General features: G+C 56.9%; 1 protein-coding gene across 6 annotated transcripts in view; it reads left to right on the forward strand.

The window, feature by feature from the left end:
* Positions 1-12,900, forward strand: part of KATNIP (katanin interacting protein) — a 194,319-nt gene extending 181,419 nt beyond the window's left edge. For all 6 annotated transcript variants that reach the window (XM_060124302.1, XM_060124303.1, XM_060124304.1 and 3 more), the window contains 8 exons: positions 2,523-2,680; positions 4,184-4,248; positions 5,565-5,675; positions 7,397-7,536; positions 9,409-9,510; positions 10,081-10,241; positions 10,365-10,453; positions 10,987-12,900. In XM_060124302.1, the coding sequence (XP_059980285.1) occupies positions 2,523-2,680; positions 4,184-4,248; positions 5,565-5,675; positions 7,397-7,536; positions 9,409-9,510; positions 10,081-10,241; positions 10,365-10,453; positions 10,987-11,045 (885 nt within the window). In that variant the 3' untranslated portion in view covers positions 11,046-12,900. The remainder of the gene's footprint in view (positions 1-2,522; positions 2,681-4,183; positions 4,249-5,564; positions 5,676-7,396; positions 7,537-9,408; positions 9,511-10,080; positions 10,242-10,364; positions 10,454-10,986) is intronic.
* Positions 12,901-13,212: the final 312 nt, after the last annotated feature.

The following is a 13,212-nucleotide window of genomic DNA, read 5'->3' on the forward strand; positions in this document are numbered from 1 at the left end:
GGGAGAGGCCACAGCAGTGAGAGGCCCACGTACCGCAAAAAAAAAAAGAGAAGAAGTGCCCCTTTTCATGGGCTTTTCTGACCTGTGTGACCATGAACCATGAGACATTTGTCCCCTCCCACTACATGGAAGTGATGATGACAAGGTCACCTAAAACATAGCAATGCAGTTAGGGCCCTAAATGCACAGCTCTGCGTCTGAATCCCCCCCTCTGACCCTTACCACCTGTGTGACCTTTGGCAAGTGGCCCGCCTTCCCTGGGCCTCAGTTTCCTCATCTGTAAAAGGGGGAGGAGGATACCTGCCTCTGGCCCTCAGAAGTTGACAAAGCCAGGACCTGGCCTGTGAGGATGCCGTGAGCCCAGGCCTGGGTCCTCAGTACGTCCAGGGACTTAAGACTGTGGGGATTTATCACAGCGGAGTGAGCAGCCCCCAGCCCCCGGCGCTTGTCTTCAGGAGCATTGGCTCCCCTCAGTGTGCAGTTTACAAACCCCGCCCAGGCCGCCCTGGTGTCTTTGTAAGCGTGCTCTTGGGTCGAGCGCGAATAAAATGTCAGCTATATTGGCGTTAAAGAAACATTCTTTTGCCTCAACTCGTGCCTCTGGGCCTTTCCCTTCCCTTGAGTGAATCCCTCTTTCCAGTTGAGCTTCCACGACCTGGATTTACCACCTGGAAACGTTGGGCCCAGAGGCCCTGCTTCCCAGGTCTGGCCCCCACCAGCCTTGGTGCCAGTGATGAATGGCCACCATGGAAGCGGGAATGAGCGCCATCTGAGAGGGCGATCCCAGGGCGCAGAGTAATGGAACTCTGGTCCCTCCCTCCCCAGGGAAGTGCATCAGATGCCTACCCCACAAGGCACCACTGGGCACCCTGGCTCTGAGCCCCTGGCATGAGGTTAGAGCCAGGCCTGGCACTCCAAGAGGTGGGCTTCACACCCCTCCAGTGTGTCCTTGGGCAAATTGCTTAGCCTCTCGGAACTCCAGCTTCCTTAGCTATAAGATGGAGGTGATAATAAAAGCCCCTTCTGAGGCAATGAACCGGGGTCTGGGGAAGTCAGAGATGCTCCCAGGAGGTGGTGGTGGCCCTAGAAGAGGGACAGGGACTTCCTGGACCTCTGCTCTGCTCTGTTGCCAGCTTCACTTCAGGTGGCTTTCTCCTCCAGGCCAACCCTGGCAGCTCTGGGCTTGCATCCTGCATGCTCCAAGCCAGCAAAACCCCAGGAGCCACGTTGCTCTTGCATCCACATGGCCCGTGGGTGACAGTTCTCTGTTTGGCCAGGCCTGAGTCACAGGTCCAGCCCTGGGGCCCAGGCAGGAATTAGGCTTTAGGAAAGCAGAGTGGAGGTGTAGTGACAGCTTTGGGGTTGCCATTTCCAGCCCCTGGACACCTTTTAGGTTTAGGCACCCTGTGACCGACTGACTGAGTTACGGGGGGGGGGTGAAGAGCCCCAGGGTACATGGTTATCCACGAGACCCAGGACAGGGTCCCTTCCCTTCCTCACGGAGAAGCCCTCTGCGTCTTCTGGGGTGAAGCACCACCAGTTTGGTCAGCAGCTGGCTGGGCTGCTAACCATGAAGGTGGAGTGAGGTGCCAAGAAGCCCTGATTCCAAAATGTGGAGTCAGAGAGGGTACTGGCTTAGCGCCCTCTCTGCTCCCCTACCACCGCCCTTCCCCAGGGGAACGGAGCTGAGCCACCTCAGATCCTGCCATTAGGCTTTGACATTTACTGGCAGATCCTGGCCATCCGGCTGGCAAACTCTGCCTATAACAGGGGGCCATGGTGGCGCAGATCCAGTCAATTCAGCAAGCTCCTACTGTGTGCCATGCCCAGAGGCGGATGTAGAGATAATCCAGCTGGGGTCTCTGCCATCAGGGGAGACCCCGCAACCATGGAGGACACAGCTAGGGAACACATGCCCTTCAAAGGACAAGCCAAGGGCTGTGAGAAGGAATATCGGGAAGGGGCCCATTTCTGTCGCAGGGGCAGGTGCTAGGAGAGGAGGTGAGGTGTGAGCCAGGGTTTGGAGAAGGATCAGTCCAGGCTAACACTGGTGCAGTGCGTATTTTGTGCAAGGCGCTATTCTGTTCTAGAGACTTTATATAAGTCAGCTCCTCGTTGAGCCCATTTAACAGATGAGGAAGTTGAGGCAGGGAGGTTAAGTAACTTGCACAGCTACTCATGGTGGATCTCAGAGCAGCTGAGTCCACGCCCTTGACCACCATGTCATACCTCCTCAGGCCACTGCAGCTGAGTAGACCGGGGAAGGTCTGTACGTGTCCACTGTGGCTGGAGCCTCACCTTCCTGCTCCCCTGCTCTACGTCCAGTGCCCAGCACAGAGTAGGGATGGCACCGGAAAGGGGACCCCGGCCAAGTGGTTCTGGCCTGGGAGAAGGGCCTGGGGGCTCTGTGAAGGCCCCCAGTCATACATGCCAGCTGCCAGCAGCGCCAGCCACGTCAGCGCTCACCACCCTCCTCACACTGGCTCCTGTTCTTCAGACTCGTTATTTCTGTTGTTTGCCAGGCTAAAATCGTCCACGTCTCCCTGGATGGCCTGTGCGTCTCCCCTCCTGAGGGCTTCCTCATCCGGAAGGGGCCGGGCAACTGCCACTTCGATTTTGCTCAAGAAATCCTCTTTGTGGACTACCTGCAACGCTGCCCGCTGCCCCCACCAGCCCAGAGGTGAGGGCAGCGGCTCCATGAATGGTCCCTCCCGGCCCAAGGGCACTGGCTTTGCATCGTGCTCTGAAATGTGTACCTAAAGGGTTTTGAAATGATGATCAAACACATTGCTTTTCAACTTGGCTGTTTTGTAAAGCTTAGCCAAGCCTCTCCGGAAGCCTGGGGGATGTACCCACCTTGTCAGGGGATGTTTGGGCTTCTCATAGTCTGGAGTGCTTGAGATTTTAAATGCTTCGTTGTGCTTCCTGCTGGGAAGAGGGGCTCAAGCCTGCCTAGATTCCAGAAATGCCTGCTGGCCAATTCGGGGAAGGGCCTTCCTCCTCTTGTTGCTGTATTCCTGATTTAGAAAGATTCAAAGAGAAAAATAGAGCCTAACATTTCATGGATTCCCTGGGATTGCTTGGCCCGTCTCAGCTGCGTTAAGTTCATAACAATCTGTAAATGCCACGTTAAGTTTATTCATTTAAACCCCCTGATGTCCAAGTACCGGAGGCCAAGCTCTCAAAACAAAATGAGTTTCCCTCCACTGTAGCTGGGATCACTCCTTGGGCCAGATACTGGGGATAGTCACTTAATTATAACACTGCCCTTGAAACTGAAGAAAACCAGGCCAGGGCCGGAGGGCACTGGCCGTGGACCAGGGAGAGAAGCCCCGCGGGGAGGAGTCTGGAGGAGGAGAGAGGCTCCCTCCCGTGTGCCTGCTGTGAGCCAGATGCTTTGCAGTCATCCTTCAGGGAATCCTTACAACCACCCTTTGAAGCAGGGATTGTTAGGCCCATTTCACAGATGTGGGAACTGAGGCCCAGGCGAGTGACGCCTCTTGCTCAAGATCATGAAGCAAAGACTTCAGGGCTCTCCCCACCTCCCTGCCTCCTCTCCCTGCCCGCCTCCCATCCCACCCCACACTTCAGCCCGTCTGGCTGCTTTCTGGGACAAACATCAACTGTCCAGCCCCGTCCCACCTCAGGGCCTTTGTTCTGGGTGCTCTTCGGCTTGGAAGGCTCGGCTCTGACTCTTCCCATGGCTGCCTCCTCCTTAGCTCAGACATCACTTCCCTGATTACTGCCTGGGGTAGCCTGCCCCCTCCCAGCACTCTACCCCATTGGCCCATCGTGGGTCTCACTCAGCTCTCAGAACAGTGTGGACTTACCTTGTTCATGAAGGGGCTAAAGTTGGGTGGGGTGATTAAGAGTGTGGACCCTGGAACCAGACAACCTCAGGTCACATCCCACTTCTGCCACCTCCCAGCTGTGTGACCTTGAACAAGTGACTTCACTTCCCTGTGCTCCAGTTTCCTCACCCACAACAGGGATGTGAGAGTACCCACCTCCCAGGGTTGTTTTGAGGAATGCGAGTCAAACCCAAGGTGACGAGCCTCCTCCAGTAGATGGGAACTCCAGAAGCTTGTGTGTCCTTCCCCCACTGCCTCCCCGGGGGATAGCTGACCAGCGACTCGGGCCACTGCAATCCTCTGCTTCCTGGCGCTGTTTTGTGTTTTTTCAGACTGGACACAAAGAGCCTGGAGCGGGCGAGCATGGACTATGAGGCGCCCCTGATGCCCTGTGGCTGTATCCTCCTCCACCGGCCTCACATCCTGGGCACTGGGTCTATGCCCAGAACCCAGGGAGAGGGCGAGGCCCTTGTGGCCTCCTCGCGGGCCCTGACGTGGGGTCTGGGCCTCAGCTGCTGCCCTGGGTTTCAGCCAGGCCACAGCCAAGGCAGCTGGAGCCCATGCAGCGAAACTAAGGGGAGGTTGGGCGAGCTCCCGGGTCCCTGGGGACACTGGGTGCTGCTGGGACCGAGGAGTTCCAGGCTCCGCCCCCCTGGTGGGCTGAGGCTCAGGAGGCAGCACCAAGGACTGTAGCTGGGAGGGGCCAGAGAAGCTGGAACCGACCCGGGGACTGGGCTGGGGTCTCTCCTCGGAACCAGGCAGGGAGGAGGTGAAGAGAGAAGGAATCATAGCTCAAATGTGCTGGACCCTTTCTGCCGCCCGGCACTGTTTGCAGTAGATCGCCTGTATGAACCTCATGTGTCAGCCCCGTGAGGTGGGTACTGCAGCCCCATTTCACAGCTGAGAAAACTGAGGCGCAGGGAGGTTAACTAACTTGCCAGGCCACCTAGCCGGGAAGGGGTAGGACCGGGTTAGTGAACACAAACAGCCTGGCTCTCTCACTAGCCTGTTCTCCCTCCGGCTTTATCGCCTGGGGGCCACCCTACCGCTTCTCAGGCTTCCCGGCCTGCCTGCTCCTGGGGATTCTGGAAGCCAGTGGGGGACAGAGCTGAGGAAGGGCTGGATGCCTGGTTGTCTGTGTGAGGCGCAGTCAGCAATGCGGGAGTGGGGGGGGCGGTCACCCTGCCAGGGCCCATCCCCCCAATACTGTGATGCTCCCGCATCCCCCCCTCCCTGTTCACACCCTGCACACTTGAAACGGGTGGAGCAGGGAACAGGCACTCTGTTCGTGTCATTTTACAACCAGGGAAACTGAGGCAGGAGGTAGGTCACTGTTGAGGCCTGGTCACTGTTCAGCTCTAAATACTGAGTTTGTGACAGATGCGTCCCCCCTGCCAGCTCCCTGGAGCGCACCCTTCCTGCCTGTCCTCCTACCTCCTGGGGCCTGGAGAAAGCTTTTGAATTCTTAAAACACACATACACACATTCATATGCAGTTTAAATTAAAGAAAATTTCGTGCCACATACATTGTGATTGACTTCAGTCTCAAAGGAAAAAGAAATCATTTTTTCTCTTGTTCATCTCTATAAACATGTGTATATATATATATATATACACACACACACACACACACATATCCCTTTTATCTTTGTAATTGTCTTCCTCTGTTCTCCAGAAAATTAAGCCTGTTTTTCCTTAATAACATGTTGCAGTCATTTTCCAGTTTCAGCTCCTGACCAGCTGGGGTGACCCCTATTACATCGGTCTTACCGGCCTGGAGCTGTATGACGAACAGGGAGAGAAAATCCCTCTGTCGGAAAACAGTATCCTTTCTAGGCAGAAGGGGGGCTCCACCCAGACTGCAGGGAGCATGGGAGGGTCGGGGGGAAGAAGCAGAATCCTCGAATGTAGAGAGAAATGTCCCTGTAGGAACCAGACCTGGAAATTAAAAATGCCACTGGGCTCTACTTACAGTCAGATGTGACCCTTGCAAAGCAGAGAGAAGCTCCCAGGCACACCTGCCACGACATCCATAAGACAAAGAGTCCTGTGGTTCAGGGATTTGGGAGAGGCTACCAACTGCAGCCCCCTCTTGGAGAACCACAGACACTTTGGAGTTGTAAAGGCTCTGACAGGACCTGTAGGGAGAAACCTGTTCTATTGTGTTCAACCCATTGTGTCCTGAATTTATTGACCGTGGAGCCCTTTGCTCACAGAATACCGACACCAGAATTAGCAAACTGTTAGCCCAGTGAGTTTTTAAATGTTTTGAGTTAGTCGCTAATATTTTTTAAAAATCAGGAGGTTTCAGATGACAACCCAATTTTCAGCTTCTCTTGAGAAGTTGGCAGTGCGAGGCCACAGTCCTGCATAGTGACGATGGCTGGACCTGAGTGTCTGCTGCCCTTTCTCCCCAAGCGCATCCACCTGGTTGATCCCAGTCCTCTACCTCCAGTTACCTCCCAGGCCCCAGAAACATAGTGTTAATATTCACCAAGGGCTCACTCGGTGCCAGGGCTTGTCCCATGTACCTCATTTGCCCTCACAACAATCTTGTGAAGTGAGGCACAGAGAGGTTGAGTAACTTACCCAAGGTCACACAGCCAGTGAGCTGGGAGTCTGGCTTCCAAAGACCATGCTTTTGACCACTGAGCTGTCCTGCTTCCCTTTGATACAACCTGCCTGACCCCTCTGGGCTCTTGATCTGTGATCCCTGATGCACCAGTTAGGGAACTACCAGAGCAGGTCAAACCCAAAAGCCTCCCTTGCATCTCTCTGGGGTCCCTGGGTTCTGATTGGATCCTTTTCCGCTTTGCCCTGGTGGCACCATGCTCCTCACCTGGGGTAAGTGATTCTTGGTGGTTTTGATCGTTATTAGTGATCCCTTAGATGTATAAGTCTTCATCAATTCTGGGACATAGAGATGTTTATTCCCATTTTACAGATGAGGAAACAAGCCCAGAGATAGCCCATGACTTGCCCAAGATCTCACAGGCCAGGATGGCAGAGTCAGAGCTGGGACCATGTCCTCTTCGTCCACATTAATGCCCATCCGTTGAGTAGCAATAGCTGAGTCAGGCTCCGCCCCCCACATCCTTCCAGTCTCGGTAGGGTGGTCACATGCCAAGGCAGAATCCAGCCATGACCCTGTCCATCCCCTCGCAAAGGAAAACCTCAGAGTCTGCCCTCCACTCTCCAAAGAGACAGCAACAGTTTTTATTCCCGCCTCCAGCCCTTCCATGAAACCCGTCTTTTTCAGCCTGCTCTCTGCCCGCTTTCCTCCCCTTTCCTTGATACTGGCCACGCCTCCACTCTCACCCCGACTCCCGTCAGCCTCCTTGCTTTCATTTTCCCCAGAACATGTCTAATTTGGCTGTCACTCCTCTGGCTGCCCAGAGCAGCAGATGGCGGCTCTGCCCGCCAGGCGCGCCCGCCCTGGCGTCCCCTGAGCCGTGCCGTCAGCGTGATGGAGGCTGGAGGCCGCAAGAGGTGCACGGTGGTGAGCACTCCACTTTGGGTTATGAGAGCTTAGAGGCGTCTACAGATATCGCCGCCTTCCCCGACAGCGTCAACTCTCTGGAGGGCGTATGTGGGGACGTCCGGACCCCCGACAAGCTCATCGACCAAGTGAACGACACCAGTGACGGCAGACACATGTGGCTGGCTCCCATCCTGCCCGGCCTGGTGGGTTCCGGAGGCTCTCAGCCCTGGGGTGGATGCTGGGGGCGCTTTCTGTCCCTGGTCTCAGTGACACATCTTTCTTCCAGGCCAGGTTAACCTCGAACAAGTCAAAATGCCCAGGGGCCGCCAGGAAGCCTTGGGTCTTTGCTAACACATCTGACAGGTTGGCTCTTCCTGGCCAGAGTTCTTTCCCTTTGCTCTGAGGGTGCATATTATAAGGGGACACCAGGGAGATGAAGGGCCACATTGGACTCTGAGGCCAGGAGCCCAGTGCAGCAGTCCTGGGGGCTTGGGCATCTGTCGATCCCTGTAAGACATCCCTCTCTGGTTCTCTTTTCTGCCCCTGTCTCTCTCTGCAGAGTCCACTCTGTCCTCTTTTTCCCAGCCCCAGCCTCTCCACATTCACTGTTTCTGCTCCCTTTTTATGTGGGCACTTGACCCCAACCTTGCCCTCTCTCTGGCCTCAGACCTGCCTGGTAAGCTCTTCCAACCAACTGACTCAGTCTCCCAGATCTCAGACTCTGCAGTTGGTCCTGCCTATCTCTTTGCTCCAAGGCCTGATGGTGAACCTCGGGGTGGGCCTTTGCCCACCTGGGCCTGGTCGATAGTGGTAGAGAGGGAGGTGAGAGACCAGGAGATGGGAGGGGTTGGGTAGCACTCCCTAGCCTCTCAGTCACGGGGCCAGATGCCTGTATAGATGTGCAGCAGGGGCTGGGCATCTGCCCCTGTGACCACTGGGTGGGAAGATAAGGGGTACATTTTCCTCTCAAAACCCTCACAGGAAGGGGCAGCACCCCTTCAATGGTCCATCAGCTTCCCTTGAGAAGAGGCCAAACCCCTCAGCCCCACCACTGCAAAGGAGAACCACATAGATCTATCAGCCCTCCGACCTGGGGCTGCAAACTGGTGGCCCCTGGCCAGTCCAGCCGGCTGCCACCTTGACCTTGGCCAGCAGGCATCTGCCAACATCTTTCACATGAAGGCCTCTGGGTGCAGAGCAGCTTCTCCGTCTCTCCCTCTTCTAGCTGGACTCAAACATTTGTATCCAGTTGAACGCTGTGGGCAACTGAGTTTGAGGACCCTCCTCTAGACCTTTATTATTTCCATGGTACAAGCGGAAGGCTGACCCTGTCCACATCCCCCTACGTCCTCTCGGGGCTGAGACCCAGGGCTGGAACCACACGAAGTCTGCAGCCTGTGGCCAACACTGAATTCTTATGCTTCCTTCTGTCTTGCAAGGGGCCCCCTAATATTTGCGAGTCTTTGCTGGGGGTGAGGAGGCTGTTGGGTCCCAATTTACTAGCTGATCGGCCACAGATCGGGACACCTCCCTCCCCCTCCGCCGGCAGAGGTTCAAAGATCTCCGCTGAAAATCACCCAGCGGTGCCTTCAAGGCCACTCGGCCGTGCTTTTCATTTATGATCCGGAGAAAGGACAAACAGGGGTCAAGGCTGTGCTGATTGCTCGGAGGTCGTGCCTCTTGACTCTGGAGCTGGGGAACGTTCCCTTGGCCCCTGGAGCCCCAGACTGTGTTTCTGGACCTGACGTGGAGGAAAGGGAAGGGCGCGCCCAGTTCTCCGCAGGCATTTCAGTGACGGCCATGCCAGGCCCAGAAAACGGGCCTTTCAACAGCCAGCTCAGCGGTTTGTTGCAAACGCAGCCACACGTGACCTGACTCAAGATGGGCTGCAAGGAGAAGAAAGGCGGCGGGAACCCCACGCACAGCGGCCCCGAGCAGCCCAGGCGGCCCACCTGGGCCGGCACTGCCTCGGGCACCCAACCCCTCGCGCCCCGGCCCACGCCTGGCACCCCGGGCCCAGCCCAGTGCCTCTGTTCCCAAACATGCCTGTTCTAATTAGTTCTTCTCTCTGACAGGTGAACCGGGTTTATGTGATTTTCGATCAGCCTACCACGGTGTCAATGATCAAACTGTGGAATTACGCGAAAACACCCCATCGAGGGGTGAAGGAGTTTGGCGTAAGTACTTACTGGCTGCGTTTTTTGAGATAATTATGCTCATTGGTAATTAGGCTGCCGGCAATTATCATTTGCCGCAGTTTGACTTACTTCTCTCGGCTGCAACCTTAGACACAGATGCCTGGTCCTCAGAGGCAGGGAGCTGTACCATCCAACCGTGAATTCAAAACCTCCGAGTGATCGAATCATCACCCCGAAAAAAACAAAGTGGCTTTTCTTTCATCTTTTCTTCTTGAATTGCACTCGTGTAGGGAGCTCTTCCTGCCGGAGGCAACTCTGGGGTAGGGAGAGCTAGGGCCCTGGGGGACCAGAGACCCGAGTTCGCCATGCCCTGCCACATGGGCGAAAGATTTTAGCCCTTTGAGCCTCAGCTTCCCCATCTGCAATGTGGGGCTAATCCAGGCGCCTTTCCTGGTCGTCGTGAAGGTTTGAAGTCATAACACGGGCCGCGCACCTAATAAGCGAGGCTCTGAGCAGTGATGCACTTTGCCCGAGGTCACACGTGGGAAGGACGAGGGGGATGATGGACCACACGCCACCCTCCACACAGCCCCTCCTCTGTCTGTCCAGCTCCTGGTGGATGACTTGCTCGTGTACAATGGGATCCTGGCCATGGTGGGCCACCTGGTCAGGGGCATCCTGCCCACATGCGAGCCCACAGTACCCTACCACACCATCCTCTTCACCGAGGACACGGACATCTGTCACCAGGAGAAACACACCGCCATCAGGTGCGCCCCGAGCCTGTGACCTCCCCTCCCCCATCACCTCCCCTGCCGGACCTAATGAGGAAGGATGGCAGGGACACGCTGCCTGGAGCCTGATGGAACCTTCTGGCTTTTCCCTCCCTGCAGTAATCAGGTGGAGGGTCAGGACGTGCAGATGATGAATGAAAACCAAATCGTTACCAACTCGAAAAGGAAGCAGAATGCAGCTGACCCAGGTCAGCTTCCTTCTCTGCCCAGAGCACCCCTCCCACCCCCCTTCAGGAGTCTGGTCGGAACAGAGAAGGAGCTGGCAGCATCACACACTGTCTCTCGCCCCTGCCAGCTCTCAGACACCTCTCCTCCACCCAGGAGCCTTCCCCGGGGGGGCTGTGGGGGGGCTGATGGGGGCAGAACCCCGGGAGCAATGTGGTGTGCTTCCCAGAAGCCAAGCCTTGCATGTACAGAGGGAAAAGGGCCATTAAGGGCAGAAGCGCTATATTGAAAGGGTTGTCCTGCCCTGGGCCACTGGAAACCAGGAGAGGATGCACAGGGCGAGGGCTTCCCAGAGGAGGGATGCTCGAGCTGGATCCTGAAAGATGCTCAGGGTTGGTCAGGCAGAGGGAGCTCGAGGCTGCTGGGGGCGGAGGCCAGGTCTCCAGGGGCCGTGAATGGCAACCCCGGGCAGTCTGGATTTCACCCCAAGGGCATGGGGCAGCCCTCGGGGATGGCGGCTGGGTGACACTGCTCCCTCTGTGCTCTCCCTCGACAGCCTTACGCCCCAAAACCTGCATCAGCGAGAAGGAGACAGCGAGACGCTGGCGGTGCTGACCGCTGAAGGAGGGGGAGCTGGTCCTCTCAGCCAGGGTGGGGCTCCGTTACCCAGCCCCAACTCAGCACCCATGTCCCCCGCCCTCAGGCCTCCGTGTGGGCCAGCCCAGACCCCAGACCCCAGACCCCAGGAGCTGGAAGGGAGCTGCAGCATGGAGGGAGCCCGCTGGAGAGAAGGGACTCAAGGGGTGAATGGCCTTGGGAAATACAGGAGTTCTGGGCAGGTGGAAGAAGTGGTGTGGTGTGGCCTTCCACTGTCCCCCCGCGGTCCTGGGGCCAGCTGCAGGGAGCCTGGGGTCCCCTGGCTCCATCGCTCTACCGTGAGATCCAGCAAAGCAGGGCCCGAGTCTGCTGAGGCCTGTCGTGGGATCCGCGGGCTCGGCCTGACTCCAGGCAGGAAGGTACCATGGCCAGCCATGCCAGGGCCTGGAGTAGGGCTGAGCGGGCGAAGGAGGCCAGGCGTCGGACACCAACGCCGACAGGCGTAGAGTCCTGCCTTCCGAGGCCCCCGCTGAGGGGCCGCAGCTCCCACCCCCACCGCCTCCCCGCCTCATCTGGGGGCTGCGGAGCCAGCTGAGCAGGTGGGACTTTCCCCTGGACCCCTGCAGATGTCTAGCCTGGACTGTTACCACCCCTTCACCCATCCTGGGTCCCGCCCAGGCCCAGTTAAGAAGGAGGGATCCCCTGAGGGGAGCCGGTCCTGCAGGGCCTCTGTCCTCTGGTCAAGCCCAAGAAGGGATCTGCCAAGGGCATGTGTCCTGCTCAGCAACGGAGGGAGCTGAACCCACCGGTGGCCTACAGCCGGCCCCACCCTGGCATGCGGAGCCTTGTCCCTGCGGTGCTGCCCGGCCCAGATAGGACAGGTGGGCAGCGTCATACCCCGGAAGGCCAGTAGGACACACCCAGATGCCGTCTGGATGCAGGGCCCGGAGCCAGAGGACCGGGGCCACAGCCTCAGGCTCGGGCCCCAGAAGCCCCGCCCCCTTCTGCTGGAACTAGCCTGGAGGGGGCGGGGCCCTCACTCCCCGCCTGTCCGTGCCCTCGGTCTGATCCAGGCTTTTCGCGCTTGCTGTTTCCCTTTCCATCTGTCCTTGACCCCGTGTCCTGGGCATCGGGCAGTGAGGTTCTTGTTGCCGGGGGTCCCCACCCCTTCTCCCTCATCGAGCAGCTTCCCAGCAAGTTGGAAATAGGCCTTGCACCCCCAGCTGCGTGAAGCCCAAAACGCATCTATTTCCACCCGTGTAACAAGCTCGGATCAGGGACCTAATTGGTTTCCCGGTGGTGGGTAATTTCTTGTTCCAAATATTAATCCGTTGTTTTCCTGGCGCCCGGCCCAGCCCCGCCGCGTTACTGTACTCTAAGTAGTTCCTATGCAACCAAAAGCCCCAGCAGATACTTTATGAGCTTTGCAGCTTCAGCTGAGCAGCTATGCAAATGCGCTTCTCATTTGGAGCGTGGGGCTGATGTGAAGATAAGGAATTGTTTCTCCCAGAGAAGATCCATCATTTCTGTAGCTTGCAAGCCCCCGGCTGCCCTGCTCACCCCCCAGATGTGGCAAGTGCCTCCGGGGCCTGGGGGCTCCCAGGAGACCTGACCAGCTTTTAGTGACCAAAACCAGGGCCGCGGGTTTCAAGGGAGCCCAGCCTTCCATCCCCACCGAGGCATGTTTACAGGTCAGACGTGTCCGGGAGCTTGCACGAAAACCGCACACACTTGCTCCCAGGATCTCAGTTGATGTTCAGAATAATTGTATGTACCATGCAATTTAGGGGGAGAAAAAGCTGTACAGGCATTAACTCTAAAATAACTTTCTATTTTTTTCTCTTGTAAAATCAATAAAAGATGTTGTTAAGAATATGGTCTGATGCACTGGATTTGGGGTCAGATAGAGGGAGCCTGTGCTGCCGCCAAGAACTGAGTCAGAGTCCACTGGAGGCTGGCTGTTCTGTTTTCCCACCTGCAAATGGGGTCGTGGTCCTGACCAGGTAATAGAAGCCCGTACGTTTATAGTGGTTATTACCTGCCTGGAACTAACTCATTTCATCCACATGCAACCCTGTAGGGTAGGTATGGTTATGCTCCTCCTTTTACAGACAAGGGAACCAGGGCACAGAGAGGTTGAGTAACTTGCCCAAGACACACAGCTTGGGGAGCTATTAGTCAATAC

This window comes from Lagenorhynchus albirostris, chromosome 15 (genome assembly GCF_949774975.1).
Source record: "Lagenorhynchus albirostris chromosome 15, mLagAlb1.1, whole genome shotgun sequence".
Taxonomy (NCBI): Eukaryota; Metazoa; Chordata; class Mammalia; order Artiodactyla; family Delphinidae; genus Lagenorhynchus; species Lagenorhynchus albirostris.